At 40.4% G+C, this 24,736-nt stretch overlaps 1 protein-coding gene across 1 annotated transcript in view; it reads right to left on the bottom strand.

Annotated features, from left to right (window-relative positions):
- Positions 1–613: 613 nt before the first annotated feature.
- The window catches only part of MTR (5-methyltetrahydrofolate-homocysteine methyltransferase), a gene marked incomplete at its 5' end in the record, with an annotated part of 49,730 nt that continues 25,607 nt past the window's right edge, over positions 614–24,736 (bottom strand). Inside the window, 17 exons of the mRNA XM_084262257.1 lie at positions 614–1,017; positions 1,147–1,259; positions 1,878–2,070; positions 3,311–3,511; positions 6,078–6,274; positions 6,943–7,098; positions 8,252–8,327; positions 9,521–9,619; positions 10,392–10,473; positions 13,869–13,989; positions 14,812–14,879; positions 16,806–16,906; positions 20,328–20,435; positions 20,981–21,133; positions 21,728–21,817; positions 23,806–23,946; positions 24,047–24,163. Coding sequence (XP_084118383.1) covers positions 931–1,017; positions 1,147–1,259; positions 1,878–2,070; positions 3,311–3,511; positions 6,078–6,274; positions 6,943–7,098; positions 8,252–8,327; positions 9,521–9,619; positions 10,392–10,473; positions 13,869–13,989; positions 14,812–14,879; positions 16,806–16,906; positions 20,328–20,435; positions 20,981–21,133; positions 21,728–21,817; positions 23,806–23,946; positions 24,047–24,163 — 2,103 coding nt within the window. The 3' untranslated portion in view covers positions 614–930. The remainder of the gene's footprint in view (positions 1,018–1,146; positions 1,260–1,877; positions 2,071–3,310; positions 3,512–6,077; positions 6,275–6,942; positions 7,099–8,251; positions 8,328–9,520; positions 9,620–10,391; positions 10,474–13,868; positions 13,990–14,811; positions 14,880–16,805; positions 16,907–20,327; positions 20,436–20,980; positions 21,134–21,727; positions 21,818–23,805; positions 23,947–24,046; positions 24,164–24,736) is intronic.

Here is a 24,736-nt window from a genome sequence, read left to right as displayed (position 1 = left end):
AAAGAGTTTCTAAAGCGCTGATGTCTGCTCCAAGCTTTCCATCTGTAGTAACAGTTACGTTTCTCCACATACAAATGATTGTTTAAATACAAATTAAGCCTCACAATGTAGCTGCGAGGTAGGAAGTACCATTACCCTTTACACAGAGTAGAGACAGACTATGGCTTGCAAAAAGCAAGAGGAAGCACAAGCTGGACAACCCCATGGGCTGAGCCATCCCAGTTCAGGTTCTGACATAACACAGCGTTTCTAATATTCCTCCGGCACACTGTATTATTTTTGATAGTTCCTCCTACAAGCTTAATCACAAAGTGATTAAAAAAACCCTGTTACCATTCAGAGAGAACAACATGTGTTCCCAAAACCAAGACCTAAATACGGAACAGGCTGACTTTAAAGAGGGAGATCTGTTGTACTTCAGTTGTTCTCGATCGCTCAGCGTGAAACCTTCGTTGACTTTTCAGGAGAAGAAAAAAATCTCAACCCCAACCCACCATATTTTCCTTCCTGGACTTGCCAAAACACATTAAAATAACAGGAGTCAACTTCTGCTCTGCGTACATCCACAGACAGTGGGACAGAAATTCCTGCCCCGATTTCAAAGCCTTCCTGAGGACAGGAGAGCTTCTGCAGCTTCCACATCTAACCCTAATTCTAGCTGCTCAGCTAGAGTTGTTGTGCAAGAGATAAATAAAAGCATTGTGCTAGGACTAAGAGATGTGCAATGCATTTGTGGTCCCAAGCCAAGTGCACAGGGCAGATCTGAGTGTTAAGTTTCTTGATCCAAATTTAAAACCAAATCAGACAAGCTATTGGGATGGGTGGAAGAAAGCTGTTTTCAGTGGGATGGATCCTCCCATTGGATTTTCTTGTTCCTTCTGGCAAAAAAAAGACCATCAGAAGAAAAACGCTCGCCCACAAGTGTCACAGTTATTCACTATCGTATCCCAAAATGGGTCCCAGCCATTTCTCCACCTCCGCCACTGACAAGTTTTTTCGCCGTGCATAATCTTCAACCTGCAAAGGGACCACAAAACACCATGTCAAGATTGGGAAACCCCAGCTTTTACTGCTTACAGCATTTTTTGGTGGTCATAAGGTGGTTTTGAATGCTGTAACATTACCATAATGGACAGTGCAAGTTACCTGATCTTTACATATCTTGCCAACAGCAAAATACTTTGATTTGGGACAGGAAAAGTAGAGGCCAGAAACTGCAGAAGCAGGTATCATCGCTAGTGATTCAGTTAAACCAATCCCTGGAAAAAACAATGAAAATTCTCTTACTCTCTGAATTGATAATCCTAAATTCAGAGCCTTTTTTGTAAGGCAGCTGCAGGTGAACTCAAAGCTCAAAGAGCTTTCAGATATACTAAAACCATTTTCTGCTTATTTATTAAAAAATAGGCATAGCTTTAAATGTATTGCAGACTTTCATTCTTTTATTACTGTAACTGTACAGGTTGAAGGAAAAAATGTAAGTATTTGGCCAACCAGAGGTTCTGAAACACAGGAAGGTATTCTTGGAATTGTTGCTTTTTCACTATGTCTATCTTCAGTGCCTTCTTGCAAGCATAAGGACACTAGAATTTCTCTGTGCAGCAGGACCCTGTTCTCATGTGATCTCCCAATTAGGGACACAACGCCTTCCCCAAAAGCACTGGCAGTATTTTGCAAATTTTTCCTTGAATGAGGCAAAACAGAAAAGGCAACGAAAAGGGGAAGACAGCAACTTCCAGGACTGCTTCAGTTCAGGCCTGGGTTTTGGGGGCGGATTTGTGTAGTTCTGCACCACCCAATTTGCTGTTTTGTTGGGACTTCAATCTTTCACTTGCATGAAAACAGTTTAAGAAACATAGTAAAGCAGGCAGAGGTACCTGTTGTTTCCTCGATGTTTGCAAGCTTCCACATAGTGAGTTTCTCTGTGTGGTCAGGCTGGCTGGGATACCCTGGGGCAGGGCGGATTCCCTCATACTTAATTCTGCGCAGGTCAGAGAGGTCCAGCTGCTCAGTACTACAGTAAGCCCAGAACTCCCTTCGAACCCTTTCATGGAGCTCCTCTGCAAATGCCTTGGAACAGAAGCAAAGAATTTTATTGGGTTTTTAGCTATTGCATCAGTCTACACAATTTATGTGATGGAGACAAACAATGATGAAGACTTTCTCTCGAATCCCATGTTAATTTTTAAGGGGGCTCTTACGGTAACTGAGATATTTGCAGCATTAGAAATCACATACAAGACTTATTCTGCCCCTTCAAGTATTTTAGCTTTTTCTCTTATAGGCAGACAGTGTTTTTTCAGCTGTCCTGCTTTACACTCCTACATAAACAATGAGGTAAAGACGTGCACAAGTAACCAGAATAGATGAAGTTCATCAGCCTTTAGTAACAATCATAGGCTAATGAACTATGATTCATTATAGCACTGAAGTCATTAGAGGTCTTGACTATCTAAGTATCGCACCCCGGTCTAGCTACAGAAGGCCATGTCGTTCTTGCATGCATGTAAGTGTCACCTGTAAGTGCCACTGCTACTTTTAGCAGAGGACCTTTCCTACAGCTGAAAGTGAGCAACAGCTTTTCTGAAGGGCTCTTATGGCTCATGCTACTTTGCCAGCAACAGCTGCCTTCAGAAGTTTCCACTGCAGTATCTTTAGATGGCATCCAGTAACAATTTCTGGAACTCTTACACCTTTAAAGATGTGACTAGAGCTAACCCCCTTGGCACTGCACTGAGGCTGCTGTACCTTTTTTACATCCTTACTTAGGGGTAAGCCTGAGGGCAGGCAGGCAGGATAGAGGGGTAGGAGGGAAGGAACGGCATTTGCTAAACTGCTGCACACTTAGAGCTTCAAGAACATCTCTGTCCTAAGACACATTAAGTCAGAAGACTTGTACCCTGCACAAATCTGCATGGTCACCATTAAATTCAAGAATAGAATGGGCGGGTCACACATGAATCCAACACATTTTCATGTAGATAAAACAACATTATAAAATAGTCCTTTTTAAACATTTGTAGTTTTTAAAGCTACGAAATTCTATGAGTCATCAAAACCCTCCTCCAGAGCTCAGAGATGCTTTTGCAGCTGGAAGACACAGACACCAAAGTGCCTGCCCTCTGTCTCGGAAGAGGACTTTCCTCCCAAGACAACCTTAGTAGAGCCAGTTTGCTTTCTGACTTAACCAGAGCACATGTTACAGGCAACAGTCTAAGGTTACACTAAAACTTGAAGTGGCAACCTGTCACACAAATCTAGGACAGGGTCAGGAAATCTGCACACTAACACACAACACAAAACCTCATACCTCTGCCAGACGATCGCCAAGAGCCTTTACCATTATGACACTGTATTCATCATCCTGTTTCCTAAACTCACTGCATAACTCATCTACACCAAAGCAGGCCACAGCAAACAGGCCTAAGTAGTCACGAACGCCAGAGTCCAATGGTGCTACGAAGTCAGAGAGGCAGTAATATGGATCCGTGCAGGCAGAGTCCTTTTCAGCCTAAAGTGACAAAGCAGGTGCAATAAATCAGAACACTTCAAAAAATACATCAAGTATTAGTGTACTATTAATCTGAACACTGGTATTGGTCAGACCAAATGATCTCTTGAGGTCCCTTCCAACCCCTACAATTCTGTGATTCTGTGATTAGGACTTTGGGCATTTCCAGCAAAGACCTGACTACTCTTTGAGGTGCCCTGGCTTCCTTGTACTCAAATTAGAAAAATATCTCTCCTACCTGTGGGCGTTTGGATCACTTAAAAGCAAAAGATCAAAGGAAAGTGATGCTGTGCTGGACACACAGAGAGAGATGCTTTGTTTCTGTGTACATCCAGCTACATGTTACAGCTTATTCTGCACGTGAATTATTAGAGGAGGGAATGCTCTTGTGCCAACCACCAGGTAAAAGGAAGAACTTCTCACCTCTAGCACTCAGATTCCACTTTTGTTGGCAAACCTGATGGTCAATGGTTTGCATCCCAACTATGCAAACTGCAGAGTTCTTCAGCAACTCCGGTTTCAGAGGGTCTGGGAGAATTTGTAAACACCCCTAGTTTCTTTGGCTACAAACCCTGGTCTCAGTAATCCAGACAAAACAGTACTGTGGGATGTAGGTGTACACCAGCTATGTCCAAATACAAACAAAATACACCCATCCTACTGAAAAGTTGAATCCCATGCAAGGTTTGAGGGGGTTTATGCAAATTAGAAACAACCCACTTAGTAGATCCTTTTCCAAAAACAGGAAAAAGGGAATAGAAAGAGGTGACTGAAAGCTGGCCATGGCACCGAGCAAGAAGCTTCACAGCTGTGGACTGTATCAGCATATTCATTGTGGGAACACAACAGACATTTACAAAGCAGCACAGCTCTTGTCAATCTGTGCACCTTTAGGAGAGGTATAAGTTATTTTATGGCTGTTGCTTGGCTGAAGATTCCACTCCAAGTTTTCTTACTCTATGACTATATTTTAAAAACACTTTCTACCCATGCCCAGCTGCGGTGTGGTTAAACACAACACATCCTCCCTGAAAAACAAGGACAAATGGTCAACTGTTTCCCTAGTTTCTACAACCCACAAGCTTTACAGTGCTGCCTGTAACCTGAAGAAATCGCCTCTTTCCACGCAGGTGATATCTATGTTAATTTTCATGTTCTTTTGTAATGATTACACAGTTAAGGAAAATCCTAACTGCATCTCCAGCTTTTAGATTTACATCACATCCTTAACAGTGCCAATGTCAAGGGAAGAAAACTCTGTGTACTGAAAGGAAAATCTTATAAAAGAAACAGAACACAGTCTCATCACCATTGCCCTGGTGAAGCCTCTGCTGAATTCTTATGCTCACCAGCTTGAAAGGGATGCAGCAAAAATATGCAGGGTCCAGAGAAACACTACTCACAGTAGCACCTGGAGTTTCACGGCCTTAACCTCTGAGAAAAACCTGAATAAACTTGGAATGCACGAAATAAAAAGACTGACAGCATTCCAATAGTCAGAACTATTAAAACAGCAACAGGTCAGATACTCTCCTTGGGAGAACCCTGCAAAAACACCAGGAAAAGAAACTGTAGCAAACCCGAGTTCTATGGGACATCGAAATGTTTAAGGAGGTGGTAAGACCCTGGAACAGCCCTGACTGGAGTCCTGGGAGAACAGTTTGTATAAACATCTGCCAGGGATTGTCAAAATACACTAGATACATCACCATGCAATGGATCACATGTCACAGGGATACAGACAATCCAGGGAATGGATAATGCAGGGAACTGTAATTGATTTCTTAGCGCAGTTCTGCAACAGCGTCAGTGCCTTGGTTGTGCAGGCACAGGGCTGGCCCTGTAGAACACCTTACTCCAGAAATTTGGGTATTTTTTCAATGTGTTTCTGCCATGTTTGAGGGTTCTGAATAGAAGCTGTCAGAAAGCAGGGAAGAAGGGGAGGCAGAATATCTTGAAAGCAATCTATCAAAATAAACGCAATTCTAGGGAAGTATGTTTCAAGCACGAATGCCTAAAATAACGATTCTCTCCATCACAATTAGCAGCCAACTGATTCTAAACTGCCTCTTCGTATGGGGAATTTTACATGAAAATTAAGACTAGCAAAACCACTTATCTCCACTGAGTTTTATTTTCTGGGCGTTTTAAGTGGTTTTAACCTTTAACACATTCAAGCAGAATTTTTCATCCAAGGCAGAATCCAAGGATATTACAGAATTAAGGTTCATTAGGTTCTAATTTAGCACACAGGATCCACGTGATGAGTATCTACAGCTTGGTCTCTTCAATATTAAAAGGAAGACAGAAAACACACGCCATACCTGATGATGACAAATCTACACAGCATTTTGTACAGCTACTACAATGCAAAATACTACAAATACCTGGGTCATCACTAACAAGATCTTCTTGTTACTGAAAGAAATGGCAAGGCAACAGCTGCAGATGGATCACAGTCACCATTTTCAGCACAGATTTTACCAGGGCACTTCTGTTACCTTCTTGTAATTCAGAAAAAAAAGAAACCCAACCACTTTATTTAACAGATGTTCTGTCATTGTACCTGTTGTCTCAAGCCGTAAAATTTTGCTATTGGTTCCGAAGATCCCACTGCCTCTTCTGCAGCATACAAATGGATATCATCTTGAACACTCTGAGCTGGCCAGAAACCAACCACACCTCTGGCTCGTAACTTCTTTTGGTTAATCAACACTTTCAGTAGATTTTGAGCATCCTTATAAACTCTCTTTGCTTCTTCACCTATTAAAAACCAAACAAGCAAAAAACCCAACAAGCAAACCCTTTAGAAAAGGCATGTTTTCACCACTGGTGAAATGGGGTTAAGAACTGCTTCTGATTCTCTGATGGCTACAGCAATCTTTCAGCTACAGCAAGCAGAGCACCAGCAGCAGGATTATGTCTGTACTAACATGAATCTTGGGGGATGGGGGAAGTTTCAGCCAGCACCATTCTAGTCAAGGCAGGGGACATGCGTGTGCACTGACATCACCCCAGTGCAGCAGACCCCAAATACTGATTATACTGACTTCAGCATCCCCCTTGCATTTTTATCATGTATTTCAAGGCCCATGAACAGTTTCAAAAGGAGACAGAGCCCTTTTGCCCTCCTTGCCCACAACAGGGACACAGACATACCAAGCACTCTGTTCTGTCAGTAGCATCCCTCCCGGTGCTTTTGGCAGGTCAGTTCTAAACAGGACGATCAGTTATTGCTCCCCATTTATTTTTCACCCACACATGCCAATGCCCGGTTCACTAAGCGTTGCTTTAGTCACATGATTTGAGTGAGCCTGAGTTTTCCACCTTTCTTTGCTCCTCTTGTGCATTTCAAGCATTCAGAACTTTACTGCAGCACGGCAGGTCTGTTCTGATTATTTACATGAAGTAAACGCAACGCCGATACTCACCGACAGCTTTATCATTAAAGACTTTAGGGAAACCCCGGTTGGGATACTTTCCCCGAAGCTGCCAGACATCAAAGAAAGGCTTCCAGTCAATGTATTCCACCAGCCTCCTCAGGTCATAATCTTCAAAGACTTTTGTGCCGATGAATTTCGGTTTAACTGTAGGAACCAGAAGTGCAATCGGATGTGATGAAAATAATTTACTAATGCTCTTCCACGTGCTCACCAGCCTTCACTACTGTAAGTGACCTCTCCAACAGTTAAATGTCTTACAATTCCCACTGTCGTATCGTTCCCAAGTTGGAGAATACGACATATGTTGTTAATAAAAAAAAGCACAGAAGACATATAAAGCTGGAATTGAAAATTTAAGGCCTTTTGTTCTTTCGTATAAATCAAAACTTAGAAGCTGTTGGACTGCTGAGTTTATTTTACTGACTAAAACAGAAGGGAAAAAACCCAAACCTACACAACTTCCCAATACCTAACATATTTTATGGGCATGTATCTTTCATACCTACAAATCCCACTTCCTACAGACAGACATACTACATGCTACAGTCCTGCAGAACAGTTCTGCAAATTCATGTGTAATTCAAAGAACTTCTGCAACCACCACACACTTGTGCACAAGTGAAAAAGCAAGACGGATCTATGCTGTGCTGTAGCCCCAAGCTTTGCACTTCTTTCACCCCTGCTGTTCAGTACTTTAGAACAAGACAACCTTTATTAAGATAAGCTGTTGAAAATTAACATCTTGTTGAGTAAATGAAATGACAGCAGTCAATTGTTAATGCTGTTGCAGGATGCAACTTCTTGTGGAATGCCTTTTGGTTTTTCTAGTCTCTTATTTAAAAAAATCCTCAAACCTTAAACTGGTACAGAAACTGATTGGGGGAAGGGCATCAGGAAAAAGGGTAATGAGGAATTTGATATCAATGCCACGTCACAATGTGTGTCCCCTAAATACGGCACAGGAAGCTTTGCAGAACAATGAGCCAATTTGGCATTGTTTTGTAAAGCAGGCATTAGATTTATCATTGGTGTTACAGGCAACTCACTGTTTTAGGATATTTTCCTTTTTTTTTTTTAATTGACTATTACTTTTCTAAATACACTGCAAAAAATATAAAGCAGAAACAGGTCACTCAAATTTATGCCAAAAAATCTCTCTGCTCAGACAGACACCTGCTCACTCAAGTTGTTATGCTGCTATATCCTGAACTTTAATGAAGCATAACCTAATTAAAAATATATTTATAATAAATACATAAACTAGGCACAGTGACAAACAAACAACATTTAAACCGACCAGGTTTGTGGCCTGATAACCAGTCATTATGGAAACCTTTTCTTCTAGCTTGCTGTAGAGACAAGTATCTTCTTTCCTGGATGGACACAAAGGGTAATTTCACAAAGCCAGCCATCTTTCAGACAAATAAATTTTAACTGTGGACTTGGTGGTAGAGTTTTACCCAAAGTAGTCTTTGGGTCAAATGTGACAACAGACAATTTCAGTTCCACCAACCCTCAGTTCCCAAGCGTGAAGTAAGATTATATCACAACCAGACTGTTATTTTTTCCTGTATAATTGTAATGAAACTGGCCTGCAAGATTTCTAGCTCCTCTGAGCTACAGCAGATGTTCCTTTATTACTTCAAAACACAAGACACAGGTAACAATAAGATACTCTCCTACTGCCTGCAAGAAGCTTAGGACTGCAGTGACACCCCCACCCATGACAGCAGTATGTCTCTGGGAAAATTACTGGCTCCTCTGAAAGGCACAGGAAATGTATGGCAACTTCAGTAAGGCCTGGGAATTCCCTGCAGAGCTCTGCTTAAAGGAGAGCCCTGCACTCACTGATCTCAGCTTAGCAGACAGATTCTCTGTGCAAAGACTGTCTTAAAGCTGGTCAAACCAAATGTCCTCAGCAGGAGGCCTTAAGCTTTATCCTTCTTTATCAAGAGTCCGGGTAAGAGCTGGATGACTTTCCATTTGCTTCCGTGTTTATCTACACAGGCAGCCTCAGAGGTGACACGTGTCACTTGTTTCCCCTTGTTGACTTGCACAGTCCATCTCCACATTTCACCGCTTCCTTCTCTTCACTAAACCAGCAGCCTCAGCTCCCCACATTGAGACTGCTCAGGTCCCTCACCCAAACCACAGGAACACATCAGGAAAGCCTGATGCTGTAAAATACTAACTGAGCGCAGCTTAGTATCAGCAAAAGCAACCAGTGCCACCTTAATTACAACAGTGTAGCTCCCTGTTCCCAGCCTCTCCTCCAGGAGAGCAGTCTCCCGTAGGTTGGTTAAATTGGCTGCATGGAGATGTCCTAGATTCCACCGATTGGCCATCAAGGACAATCAAGAATTTGCCAACCATGTGTCAGATTCATGAAAAGTTTTCCCTTACAGGCTAGAAAATTTGATTTCATAAGCATTCCTAGAAGTTTTTCCATCAACTCTACTGAATGTTTAAAATCAGCACAAAAACACTTGAAGGTCTGCAGGAGAAGCTGAGAGCTAGTACTAACCACTTCAAACAAGCAAAGAAACTAAAGTGATTATATTTGTACCTTGAGAGACTCATAGTGTTCTTGCCTAATTTCTTCATATTCCTCTAATATTTCTTCAAAGAAATCATCCTTTACACTTTCATCTAAGAGCTGGGAGCACTGAAAAAAAGAGAAAGCACTGAGGACATACTGTAACATACTATAGTAAAGACAGAGTATGAACTTCAGACTAAGCTATCTGTCTTTCAAGCTCGTTCATGTTACACTTGATGATGCTAAACTAAGCATTGCCACTACTTTACAAACCAAGTTCCAAGCATATTTAAGAACATAATTATTACTGAGAGTACTGCCCTCCTGCACAGGTAATAGTAGTAGAGCCAAGCCTGGCTCTGGAAAGACCCAAGAGAAGAATCCCCCAAGATTTTAGAATCTGAGTAGCTGCAGAAACACCACACAGCTTGGCCAACTTCTTCCCCGCAGGTCCAGCCAATTAAGGCTGCCCATCTGTCTGACAGAGAGAGCATCGGTCACCACAAGCTCCATCCAGAGTCTCAGAGTACTCATGTTGCCATATCACTAACTTCAGAAACACATCCAAAATAGAGAGAAGAGCAGATCTCATCTAACACTGTCGCTCTTCACTATAAACCATCTCAAAACTACAGTCAAGGACTCAGAATGGATGATGTCACTCTTGGAGGAGAAACGGGCACTTCAATAAAGGTATCTGGTGGCAACAATTCAAGCCAGGTGAGGTAACCACGTGGCAGCAAAAAATACGTGCAGCAACAGCAGTTTAGAAACTGGTCTCTTGTGTCCCTTCCATCTTCTGCCACATCATTAAGCCTTAGAGGAAAGGATGAGAGGCACAACAGAAAAACAGGGCATAGAGTTTTGCATGGATGAGAAGCTGTAATTTAGAACTTACAACCACAACACTCTTCGATGCATCCAGGACATGAATTACAGGCGCACTATATCGAGGGGCAATTTTTACAGCTGTGTGTGTTCTTAAATGAAAAAGAAAAAGAGTGAGCTTTTCACAACTGAGAACAAACACATTAAAAAAATCCCATAAAAAACCCCCCACTAAACCAACCAGACAAAACCCCCAGTGGAATAAATCCTGACTTAATGCATAGACCAGAACTTCAAAAGAAGAAAGCAATTCTTCCATCTGCTATGCATGGATAATTAAACACAGATTTTAATAATAGGTACATAAACACTTGACTATCAGAATGCTTCATGAATAACATGCCAGCTCACATTCCCTGTCTTACCAACTGACAGAAAATCAGCAAGTCATTAGTTTGAGCCTCAGAATTTCAGCGAGAACGTTCCAAACTAAGCCTACCAACAACTAACAATTTTTTCTTAATCTTTTTTGCTCATCATCTATTTTTCCCTCCCACATGCTCATTTCTGGGTCTGCAGATTAGCAATTAACATATTTCAGCAATGATTATTCCATTTCTACGATGCTCTACTTCAAAAGTGGAGGCACAAGCTCTCTACTCACCTGAAAAAGGAATTCTTCCAACAGACAATAAATATTGCAAACTTGTACCTGCTTGGTCAGTTAAGTCATTAACACAAAAGCCTTCCAATTCATCCAGGTATTTAGCATTTACTCATATTGCAGTCCTCATGGAAACACTTCAGCATATAAACAGAATCACTTCTAGATTACAGCACTGTGACAATCAAATTCAGGTTTGGAGTCCTAAACTGAAGCTATCACTTGAAGTGCAGCCAGCTATTTGCTCAAGAGTCCTGGCAAACTGTGAGTAGTTGCAGGAATGACGACCTTGCAGGCTAAAGCTCAGTTTGCTTTTTAAAACTCTGAGGTCAAACACCATTTTTAAAATTAATTTAAATCAGAAGCCAGGAAGCAGTCTTCCACAGCAAAGCTAAGACCTCCTTTTTCTTCAGGTTCTGTTGAATACTGAGCGCACTTGGCCACAGAAGCACTGGGAAACACTAGTTGTCAAGCTTAGTGGAAGTGGCTAAATTTGCCAGAAGCATAAGCCACATGCAATGAGCTTTACCTAGATACATTGAACTGTTGCTGAACCCTTTTCCTAGTTAAGTAAAAGGTGGCACCAGAGCCAGTTTAAATTAGAAGGTAAGGAGGCTACTACCACCAGCAGGGCTGCAACCCTAGAGATAAGAAGCATCCTGCCCAGAAACAAAGGAAGGACTGAATGAAGACGGTGAAGGCCTCAGACCCTAACATCACTATGGGTATGTACTGTCACATGAGGAGAGTGGGACTTAAATCATAAGTGTATAAACGCTGAGGAATTTCTTTGTTCTTTGCCCTCTGCAGAGGTGCCCAGTTCAAGCTGTTACAAATGCTGCACCACCCAAATACACTATCACATGGGATTTAGAGCCTGCAACTCTGCTGTGGGAAACACAGGGTGAAGCAGCTTCCTTAACTGAGGCTAACGATGACAGTGCAACGCAGCTGCACAACCAAATGCCCAGGATCATCTTAACTTGCTTCTAGACAGTGAACTTTTTGATCTCAGCAGCTCTCTCTTTTAGAAGAAGATACTGCATCTTCTGTTTTTATAGGAACAAAGGAAACAAACAGGGCATGGTCCTACAGCAGCACCATATGAACTGATACATACTATTCCTTATTTTTTTTACAAATAAACATTACCACAACTGTCACCATTACTTGTCAGCATCTGAATTTGCCAAAGCAATGCAGTAAGAATGCAAACACTGTCATCATTGTAAGTTATGAAGAAACTCTAATATGTAGATTCTGTATGCAAAATCCAGCTTCTCTCTCTTTCAAACTAACCTCACTTTCCACCCTTCCAAGTACTTATGGTCTCCTTATTCCACACAACGATGTCTGCTTATGACAGAAAAAGTGCAGATGGTTCTTCAATAGCAACCTCTGACATCTACACAACCTTCCAGAATGGACATGTGAGGTTAAACTTAAGACTGTGGAAGTAAAATTAAATATATATTACCAATCCAGTCTTCCATAAAGAATACATTTACTTATTTTCAGAAATTTTATGTGCCTGGGCATATGCCTAAGTATATATTTATATGCAGTTCACATGAATAACATTATTACTTACATATACCAAATTGTATGTATATATATGTATGTATATAATTTCCATATTCAACGATAAAACTAGTGCTGCTTTGCTGTGGCTACATTCATCTCTAAATTTACAAAGTATTTTGATGCTGGTTATTTGACATCAATTGCTAGGCCACAATGCCCTGGGTACAAACACTAAAATGCTCTGAAGAAAGGGCCCTCCTAAGACTTCTTAGAATAAAGCCTTTCCTCCCCTCCTTTTTCTTTCTTTCTAATAATAATAAAAAATCCCTACATATTTTTCTCAGTACCAAAGCCATAGGAACAAAGACTCTTATGGAGAAAGAGAAAAAGGATACCCTTAACCTTGTATTATAACTACAGGAAGAATAAAGCAAGGTAACGATCCCACTCTTCACTGTGTGTCCAATCACGGCATGATTTGCGAAGGCCAAAATGCCCAGAATACACAGAGCTAATGGTTCTGCTAGAATACATGCTACTCTCATAAAGAGAGCAGCACTGCCAGCAGCTTCTAGAAATGACCTCTACAGCCTTCTGAGCTGTCACCTCCTCAAGGATCTGTACATAAACCAGTTAGCAGAGCCTGACCCAAGGCCATTATGCATGCCTAAACATATTTATGTTAACGTTAATACTAGGTGTCAGTAAGCTGTCAACACTCGTCTTCAGGACATCAGAGCAGCTGTATTATTTCATGTGAATAGATCTGATAGAGCACAAGCTCAGCCTATCAAAAGCAAAACAGCGACTACTTCAAGACAAGCAGCTAGACTTGATCCCCATAAGCATGAATAGGACTGGGGGGCTCAACCCAGTCAGCACAGTGCTCAACAGTGACCCTGGCAACTACACTAACTTTCTTAAACATAATAGCTCCCTAACATCAACATGACCACTTCTAGTCTCAAACTCTTGAGTTCTCAGGACGCTTTGGTGACTTGAAACAGATTGTTCAGCCCTGCAGAAGAACAGAACCCTGTAGACGAACAGAACTGTATTTGTATGCATACATATGTGAACTCTCAGAAGGAAACATAGTACTTTCACATACAATATATACTTGCAAAATACACACTGCTCATAAAAATGAAGTGTCTAATACATCCATTAGTACTTGTGTCCCAATTACATTTTACCTCTATGTTGCAGGACTTTTGATATTACATAGTCTTAAGTATACAAAGACCAGTTTGTGTGTTGAGAGAAAACGAGGGAGAGAGTAATGGCTATAAATTTCTTTTTCCCTCATTAACACTATTTTTATACACATTCCCCATCGTCCCAACTGACATATCTTACTTAGAAGTAGTTGCTCCTCCAATCAGCAGAGGAATCTTTATTGCCAATCTCTCCATTTCCTTGGCGACAAAAATCATTTCATCCAAAGAAGGGGTGATGAGACCAGACAGACCAATTATATCTATTGCAAATTTACAAACACACAGACACAAAAGGTTTAGTAAAGGCACTCTAAAAAGACATTGAAATTCTTACAGAAAGCATCACTTTTATATAGACAGCTTCATGCATCAGACAGAAAATAGTGGCATAAAAAGAAGGGGAGCTGCTACTCTAGAAGTGAGGTTTGACCTAATCAGAAAGTGAAAGCTTTCCAAGAATGGGTGATTCCAAATCACAGCTGCTGAACACGTACTATAGTTTCAGCCATAAATATACAGTACTTCTGATCAGTGAGCTGCAAACCTCAGAATTTCATAACTGAGGAGAGAAATAAGACAAAATAATTATAAGCTCTGCTATTAGAAATTGCAAACGCTTTCAAACTTCACCACCTATGTTCCACACAATTCATCTTCTCTAAGGTGCAAGAGACTGTTTCAAAGCAACTGTAGCTTGTTTCAGAAAGTTCATATTTATTAGAACAATTCATTCCTGATTTCACACTCACTGATCTGGCAGGCTGAACGCCAAGGTCTTTTACTGATTTAAGATCCAACACAAAGTTATTTAACCTTTCCAAGTCTCCATTTATCCATCTGTAAAACAAATACTAAAGCTTCTCCCTTGGAGTAGTTCTTTCAATACAGGTTTCAGTGCCTCAGGCTAAGTTCCACAGAAGTGCCAAATACTAAATAATTACTATTCTTAATACAAAAGTTCTGATGAATCTGAAGTCCGACCAAATCACAGACAGCATAAGAATGCAGTGCTTAGCAATAAAAAATGCAAGTTGGGTTTAAAAATCAAACAGTTCAGGAGTACTAATGAAATCTCTCTATACCTGCTTTGTTCTCAACAGCAGCTCTCAATATCTTATCACATGGAGTCATGACTCCTAAATCAATAACTCTGTGAAAAGAAGTAAGATGACAAGATTCTTTTAAAAACAGGTCAAATTTCTGCTAAAGGGCAAATACATTCCTCTTACTGAAAATGGCTGACCTAAAATTGAAGTTAAAATTGAGATTGTTTCTTCCAAGGCCTCTGTTGGGAATTTTAATACAGGAAATACTTCTGGGTCTCACAAAATCTTCAATACATCAGAATTCCAGATGATACAGAAGATATCAAAATTCAACTGTTAGAGGCTTTCAAAAATAAAGAATGTGTTTGTGGTTGTACTAAGTCTGGCTGAGATGAAGCTAGTTTTCTCCATAGCAGCTGGAATGGTGCCACATTGTAGATCTGTGACTAAAACCATGCCTGTAACACACTAATGTTTGTCCAGCATCAAGGCCGCCTCTGTTTCTCACTTTAGCCCCCCAGGAAATAGATCAGGGGGTGCACAAGACTTTGGAAGTAAACATGACCAGGCAGGCACATGAGCCACACTAAGCACAGCAATGTCCCATGGCATTTGATGCCGTGCTCAGCAATGAAAAGGAAGAAGAAGGGCGTTAGCCATCTTTTGCTAGGAACTGGCTAGGGATCAGTCTACATGTGGGAGATGGCAAATAATTGCCTCTGCATTACTTGTTTTGCTTTTAATTCCTCTCTTCTTTGACTTCATTTGTTACACATTTTTCATATCAACCCACAATTTCTCTTGATTTTATTCCTCTTTTCTTATCCCACTGAGGTTGGATGGATGGAAGTGAGTGAATGGCTGTGTGGTGCTTAAATGCCTACCAAGGTTAACCAACACCTTGGCATTTCTGACGTCATTTGTACAATATGAAAAGGTTTGGTGGACATCATACCCTATGTCAGGCATTACAGATGATTCACATCAAGGATTTTTTGCCTTATTAAAGCATACATTTTATGACATGAGACAGCATACTTACCTTGCCAGTATTTTATTCCTATTCACCCTAGCAATTGCAAATGGTTTTATTTTTTTCAAGTATGTCACCCCAGCCTACGAGCTCCATTCAGCCTCATACGGTGCCAGAATAAGTCTAAATAAAGCTCAAGAAAGCCTGAAACCAACTGACAGAATTTCAAGAGATAATGAAACGGAGAATACTGCATAGACACAGCACTGCTACTGGTTTCAACTCTGTATGTTTTAAAATAATTTGGGCTCTTTTTAAGGCAAATTACAGCCCCAAGTCAAAACCAAAACTGAAGTAGTGAATGGTAAGTCAGCGTTCCCAAGCAGATGCAGCTTTGTGCAGTGTTCGACAAAGGGCTCCGGGAAGTGTAACTGTTCCAGCACTCCAGCACTGTTGCCAGCTCTGCTGCATGTGCACAGGCCCTGAAAGAGCTGACTTTTCTTCAAGTTCTATCTTTTGAAGCTCAAAAATAAGATGAGTATCTCGTCTCTTATTTAACGAAACATACCCCAGCAAGTTTTTAAAACCTCACAGTTCACAGCTTGAAAAACACACCAAAAAGGTTTACTTGGATCTTAAGAGACTTGACCTTTTTCTCAACACAACGCAAAACCCACATGTCACCTTGCCTACTGCAATAGTCTCACCTGATTTCTTCAGACACTGTTCTTACATGTGTATGACATTATACTTATTATACTTCACTAATATAACAAGTACAAAAATTGATGCTCTCATCTATGTTTCAGTTGATGTTAAAACTGCATTTACCTCAGGTGTCAATTTATTAGGGAAGAAAGTATTGAAGGAGGAGGCTATATGCCCTCTTGCCTCCCCATTAGTAGTATCTGTTATGATCAGCGTTCCCAACCATAACAGAGGACTATGTCCAAGAAATGTCCACCTCCATTATCACCACAGCCACCACTAGCCTCACAGATTAATTAGCTAGCCTCATACAGCTGCGTGCCCAGCTACCTAATGTTGGTCCCTTTACCTGAAGTTGTTGCAGCCCAGAACGACTCCCACAATGTTCTTGCCGATATCATGTACATCTCCTTTCACAGTTGCTAGTACTATTGTACCCTGATAAGGATCCTGAAAGTCAAACAAAGAACATGAGAGATGAATTCTTCAAAAGCCTCAGTACACTTGCACAGATTCTTCAGCAGTGCAATCCTAATCCATGACCAAGACTCTTATTGTAGTAGAAGTAATTGCAAAGCTTAGTAGAGATAAAATATTCAGTGCTAAAAACTATTTTAAAAGGTCCAGGTAATAAAAACTTGCACAAGAATTGTTCTTTCAAATGGTAAGGAAACTCATAGTTACATGTCTGTTAATGCATCAAGAGCAATTTTTCAATGCAGTGCTGAGACGAATGAGAGGAATTGGAAAAAGCTGAAGAGACTAACTTATTAGGCAACATGAATAGTGAGGGAGACATTTCTGGTGCAGTCATCAGGCTACTTCAGACTACCCAAGCTAAACAAAAAAGAAAATAAAAGGATCTCCTTGAGAAAGGGAAGCCATACTGTCCCAAACCTCTCCTAGGCTAGAAAGCATCTAGGCCTGGCAAAGGGGCCCTGCCAGCAGGCCAACAGCAGAGCTTCCTATAGTAACTCTCCACTAGGACATGTGCCTTTGCCAGGCATTTTTAGTTGTATAATCAGGGTCATCACTTGGAGCAGCTCCAGGCCACCACAGCGCCATGTCTGAGTTGGTCCAGGATTAGGAGCCAGTAACAGACTATTTAAATTGCACAGAATTTAACTAAAGTGGAAAACTGAGCATATTCTATGTGAAACTACAAAATCTTTTTCTAGCCAGTATCCCATCTCCTTTGTAGATGGCAGAACTGGAGGCTTAAATCTGTCCCTGAAGCATGTTATGTCTCGGACAGTATCAAGTAGCTCTCTACTTCATGAAGCTACATTGCCTTCTATAGTTACAATTTTCATGGGGAAAAATCTTTATATGTTACCCAGAGTAATATTAGCATTTCTCACAGTCCTAACACGTTTGTTGACTAGAACCCCTGGACCCCCACCGATGCTGCTGTTTACTAAAACAGAGAGACAGATCGTTTTGGTTCTTTTTAGAGTTGATTATGCCCCAAGTGCTGCCATTTCGAAGACCAGGAAACAGAGAAAGCAAAATGAAGGTCTGAAAATGAAATTAATTCATCTTCACACATCAATAAAAAAAAAAAATTGCAGCTGAAAATATACTGCTGGAATGTAAGAGAAAACTGGGGAAAGAGATTATCCAAGGACTGGAGGAAGAACAAGAAGTGCTGCCCACATGCATCACACCAAAGAACTACTGATGATTTAACTTTAATATCCCAGGCAAAAAAAAAAAAAAAAAGATTTTCATGAGAAGAGGGAAAATCTGTGCAGGGTAGCAAGTAACATGGGCCAGAGCACACACCATTTTAAATAAAACCTGTTTAGGACACACTGTGATTTCAATTGTCTCAAGTAAGGAGGTCCTGAAGTTCTGGGCACACATCCAACCAACTGCTTCTTTTTAATCTTGATAGAGATCCACAGTCACAGCTATTTATCCTCAAATGTAACTATCAACCGTTTGCATTTCCTGAAGTCTGTGACTAAAACTGTCCTTGAGGTTCCAGTAGGCCTGGTAACATCAAATGGATCAGCTACCAGAGTCTGCAATTCATCTTCCTTCAAGTCAGTATCAAACTTTGAAGATAGATGCAGGGTATTTTTCCTCTCATCAATTCTCTATACAGTGCAACATATTTTAAGAGGAAGGCACTACATCACTTGCCCAGCACCAGGTAGAAGAAGCAGGACCTGAAGCCATGCTTTCTTCCCCCTGCTCTCCTCAGCCACACAGAGTGTCTCACAATCTCTTCAGAGTTCTTGCTAGATTTTTAAGAACCTCCCAAATTCCACTTCACTACATCTTAGCCAGAGAATTAAGTGCCAGAGGGTTCACAGTAGATCCTAATCCAGAGCTCATGGAAGCAGTGGGGTAGTGATTTTCAGGGACTTCAAACAGCATCACAACAAACCAGAAGGTGCCAAATACCGGCACTGTCATGTGAATTAAAATAAAAGAGAACAGCATGAGCAGGAGAGAGATGACACACAGAAAGATGACTCATAACAGCCAGAGAATAAATCCACTTGGGATACTGGAGAGAAGACACCTTCACATCCACAAAGAGAAAAAGGGACTAGGAAATATCTTTCTTCTTTTAAGATCAAACAGGTTTGATTGTGAGGTAATTAAAAAAATTATTTTCTGTATTCACTGCATTTATGCTGCAAAATCACACAACAGATCCACAGGGTAAAAAGATTACAAGAAATTAATTAAGAACCATTCAAAATTCCACAGAAGTGAAACCATAGGAAAGAGATAAATATCACAGTTTAGAGAAATTCTACAGTTTGGAGGTTGTGTGTGTTAAATACAAGATATTGATAATAGCTATTGTCTTTATGAGTTCTCAGAGACAAAGTGAGTCTCCACAGAACTAAAGAAAAGTATATGTACACTAAGCCTAAACTAGATAGTCAAAAATATTTAACAACCAAAAACATAAGCACCTATCACATTAGAAATATAGTGGTCGTCCAATTCATTTAAACTCTCTTTTCCACTGAATAGAATCTTGTCAGTATGAAGAAACATAGGATACCCTGTATCTTCAGTTTCCAGTGCTCCTGTCATATACTCCCTTAACCAAATTGGGAATAAGTTATGTATATGCACAAGTCATTCATAAAACTATTCTCAAGCATCACCAACTGTTGGCTGTGAATCAGGAAATGCTTTAAAAGCCCACGAGGATCTGAAAATCATTGGATATTTTAAATTATATATATTTTACATAACAGATAAAAAACAGTCTTCAGAAACTGGTGAAAAAAACCCACATATGTGAAAAGACAACTATATTCAGACCCTGTTTTTATACACACAACTTGGTCATGGTTACACATGCAACAAGCATACTATTCCACCACAGCAAGAGGTCTTGAAGTCATGACCTATGAAGAAAAAGGAGGGAAAGAAACTCCTGTTTAGCTGGCGGGAGTAGGGGGAAGGGAAAAGCTGAGTAGAGAGAAATATGGTAACAGGCTTTGAACACATATAAGGAAATTCTAGAGTTCACTGAGGGCAGAAGTAGTAGAAGCAAATGGCAAAGTTTGCCATAAAAGTTAGAAGTACCATAAACACACACCACAATTAAATGCCTATAAAAACAAAAGAAATAAGTAACACTGGTATAAAGGGCCTACAAAAGCTTATGCATCCTTCAGGAAACTTGGGACAACAGCTGATGAGACACCAAGCAGACTTCCACAAAATCTGCACTTTATGAATTTCAGACCTATTTCAAATTATTCCAAGATGGTCAGTTTCCATCTGCATTAATTCTCCAGCATGAAAGCTGAATAAATGTTATTAGCAAAAAATAATTTCAGTTTTTGTCATGGCATGCTATGAAAGAGTTACAGCACAAAGGACTTGGCCTTGCCTCTTCCTCTACGCCGCCTTGTTGGATTCTCCTTTCTTCTCTTTCTTTTTCCATATAAGGAATAAGGTGGCCAACTGCTTTCTTCATAACTCGAGCAGATTTTATCACCTGCACAGATAAGCAGAGGGTGAAATATAAACAAAAAACATCAGGCACTGGAATAGCCTCAGATTTTACTTTCTTGTATACCTATTCAAACCCAAATTCCAGCTTTGGGGAACATCCTATGGTAGCAGGCTGCTGCCTTCCAGATTAGAGGTCACGCAACACTTGCTTTCACAGTGCAACTCCTCATACCACTCACAGCAGAATTGGAAGTGACAAACAGGCCCAAATGTAGAAGGTACTAAACACAGCAATTTTTATTTAGATCTTTTTTCTCTCTTTCTCTTTTTCCCAGGCCCAGACTTAAAACTGCATTTCAAATAAAGTAAAAACAGTCAAGAACAAAGGAAACAAATATGCAAAACTAGATAAAGAAAGTCAAGTTCCAAAGTAAAGAACAAAGAGGGCTGCTTCTTAACAGTACCCGAAATTTCAGCACAATTCACGTGCTGTACCTGAAAAAACAGCTGGCGTAGAATGTTTTGGCTACGTCTTATAAGGCTAGTTTTTGCAAAATAGGAACATACATGAAATAATTTTCTCATTACCTGAGGCAGGAACATCTTTCCAGCACCAAAAAGATCACCCACAATTTTCATGCCGTTCATCAAAGGCCCTTCAATTACATTTAGGGGTCTGGGATATTTCTCCTGATTTAATCTTGCTTCTTCTGTATCTGCAGTGACATACTTCTCAATGCCCTGGGAAAAAAATTGAGCAGCTTTTATCTTTCAAAATGCAGCTTTTATTTAGTTGCCTCCTCCCTCACAAAATATCACAATGAAAGTACAGATACTTTGGATACCGCTAGTCTTTAAGAATACCTCAAATGTGTATTTAAAACGGTTTTCTTCAGAAACAAACCACTGTTGTTCTGAGGCATATAAAGTTCTTCAAAGCAGGAGTTCCTGATATTAACACATTTGTTTTTCTTAACCATTCATAAGGAGAAACAAACATTTAAAGATTAACATCTGCATAATGAGACAAAGGACAAATAAAAAACCCAACCCCAAAACACCCTGAAAGTATAAGCAGGGCGTTGGAAAGTTAAAGCAGTGTGTTTCTACTAGAACTAGTGGAATAAAATATTAAGTGCCAAAGATTTCAACTTGTGCAATTTAAAGACAAATCACCACAATAGTCTGTTATTGAAGTTAATTAATTATTATTTATTATTGCTTTTAGAAGAATGTGAATAGAAGGTCTTTAAAGCCAAAAGCATCCCTTAAGGCCTGAGCTGAGATCACGTGTCTCAGAGTTGATGGGCAGGATAGCTTTCTGCACAGATTTACCTTTATGAGAGCATATTCCAGCCTTTCCTCCACAGAGCTTTTCCGCCACTCATCAGTGTGTACAACTTTTTTTCCTCCTTGGGCATGATTCTGACAAGGAAAGGAGTTTGCAGGCATAAGTACTACAGACTTTACTTTTAGAAATCTGAGGATAATTTCAAGTACTGACCCATAAAATAATTTTAGATTATTCAAAAAGGTTTTCTTATATACACGCAAATCACATTGCAAGCACCTCTGATGTACTACAGACACTTAAGGGGTCTACATCCCACAGAGTATATACCTCAATGAAGATGTAAATGGAAAAAAAAAAAGGGAGCAGTTTAATAATTTTCATGCTCTTTAAAATGATGGAAAGCTTAATTCGAAGAGTTTTACTTTGGGGAACATAACTTAAATTGATTTCTGGCCCATATACTACACTTTATTTTAAACTCCTAATTAATTTAGCACTAATTCAGTTTCTGCTACAATAGACTATGCTATTGCATATCACAGCTGTGTTTTCAATCAGGCAGCCTACAGAACTACTGTTTCTCATGCACACAGACTGCCCCAAACCCTCACATATTCTATTTGCCACACACTCCCCTTTGTTATGAATGCAAAGGCTTCACAGTGCAAGAAACGTAAGCACCTGCCCCAGGAAGGCTCGCAGAAGAGCACCTGATGCACTACTTGAACCACCACTCTTCAGGCAAGTAATTTCTTTCATTCCCTCAGTTATTCAGTATAATCTGACATCTTTCAGTCCTTAGGAACCTCCTATAGATCTGAGTGTTCACCAGTAGGTTTTAAAGATAGAGTCATGGGAAAAGTTGTGCAAGACCTTGGCTCCACATGGGAACAGAAACCAGAACAAGTTTTCATTCTTTATACGATGTTTTGAATCAGAAGTGCCTCTTATTTGCAATGGGAAGCTGGTTTACTTCCACAATAAAACTACCACCATGAAAAAGAGCAAACTTATCTTTCCAAACTTCTAGACCTAGGAGTCATCATCCACGTCCAATTTCTGTTTTTCATGCTCCATTGAAATTCACATTCTGCCTTCCACAGAAACACTGCCTTTCTAATTCTCCTTTTTTCCTTCCTTTTTATGCAAGCTTGAATACCCTAATGGTAAAACTCTGCTTACACAGACAATATCACTCCCAGGTGAACTGCTTCAACACCAAGAGCACTATCTCAAATTGCCTAAGCACAAGGGATAGGGAGAATCTCCTCTGTACTGGTTTTCTGCATGTTGCCACTTCTCCTAAAAAGTACATATCACCATAGGGCAAACTACAAACAAAATGAAGCTGTGCACAGATACCTCCAGGAGCTACAAGACAGGCACTTTCTTAAATCTACAAGCCACCTAACCCAAAGAGATTTTTGCCATTCAGAAATGGATTTCATCAGTCATTTTATGGCTGATAGTCTAGAGACCTTCTGGTGAGCAATCTTTTGTCCTTGAACACCACTGTCATTTCAGCACCTCACAAACCACTAAATAGCTGATCTTCACTCTTGACATGAGTTACATGAACTGGAAGTCTATGGCACAGTTAGGAACCACAAGCAACTATGTCATCTTTCACATATAATCCAACCAAATCATTACCACCACCGAGAGAGAAGTTTACTCAGTGTCTTACAGACTGCACTTTTCAATTAAGCTACAACAAAGTTTCCTCCAATTGTGAGTTGGCCTTTTCTGGGTTTTGCATGTGAAGGGTGGGGGTTTTTTGTTAGGGGGAAGTTTGATTAGCATTTTTTTTTGTTTCTTACTACTTTTGGGTTTGTTTTGTTTTTAAAAAACACGTAGGCAGTTTGATCTGCTGAAGCATATGAAGAGCTCTGGTACAGGATCTTCCAAAGCACCTACGAAACTGGAGAGGTTCTATCACGAAGTCTGCATTTTATTCTGTATTAATAACTGAACCACTTGTAGTATCATTACTGACTTTAACACCCTCTGTTAGATTGACACAAGCAGTTTATAGGCTGTTCTATCTATCGTCAGCAGGGAGGTGTTAAAGTCTAGGTGTTAAGCTAACAGCTGTTCAAAGCTTAAAATTAACAGTTACCTGAGCATAATGTAAAAGTTTCTCCGTTGCATCAGGGTCTCTGTTCCAGATTAGATTCTCACACAGCTGTAGCAATTCCTTGTGGATATCATCATACACTGGCAGATTCCCAGCATTCACAATTCCCATGTCCATGCCATACTGAAAAAAACCCACACAGAATCCCCCAGTCAGGGCTGTCAGGCATAGCACTTGCACATCTGCCAAGTGTAAACATATGGAAGCCAACAGCACATCATACCTTAATTGCATGATAAAGGAACACCCCATGCATCGCTTCTCGAATGGCGTCCATTCCTCGGAAGGAGAAAGACAGATTGGACAGCCCTCCACTTATCCTGGCTCCTGGCAGTGTTTCCTACAGGAATTGCAGATGTATTTTTACAAAAGTGGTTTCCAAAAAGGAAATCTAAGAAAAACATTCAGTCCATAAAACAGTTGGCCCCAGGCTGTGGTGCACTGGCTGTGCTCCCTTTTTCTCTTCCCTTTTTAGATCCTTCTAGACACTCAAATTCATAAAGAGCAATTCAAATCTCTATACAAAGAGATACAAGGAAAAATCCAGCCTAGCTATGAGTAAGCAACTACCATGGTTTCCATAGTCATAGGTGCTATTCTAAACTTATCAGTCCTCCCACAGCAGTATTCCAGATTTTCAGACCTACTTTATGGCTCTTCCATCCCCGACTCCTCTGGAAACAGGAGCAGGCTGTAGCTGACCAGCTACCCTCAGGGGTGCAGCCTCCCTTCCAGAAGCCCAGTGGTGACAAAATAGCCTGTGGGACATTCAAGCCCCAGACTGATACTGACAGAGCACCTCCAGACCAATCACCATTCCTTGTGAATCAAGAGTGCTATATTCAGGTGATGCCCTTCACTGCTGCACTTCCTTACACGCATTTTGGCTAAGTCAGGTTGCTGCACAAAGCCC

Source organism: Gallinula chloropus (assembly GCF_964237585.1).
Source record: "Gallinula chloropus genome assembly, chromosome: 3".
Classification (NCBI taxonomy): Eukaryota; Metazoa; Chordata; class Aves; order Gruiformes; family Rallidae; genus Gallinula; species Gallinula chloropus.
This window is presented reverse-complemented; position numbering and strand designations above follow the sequence as displayed.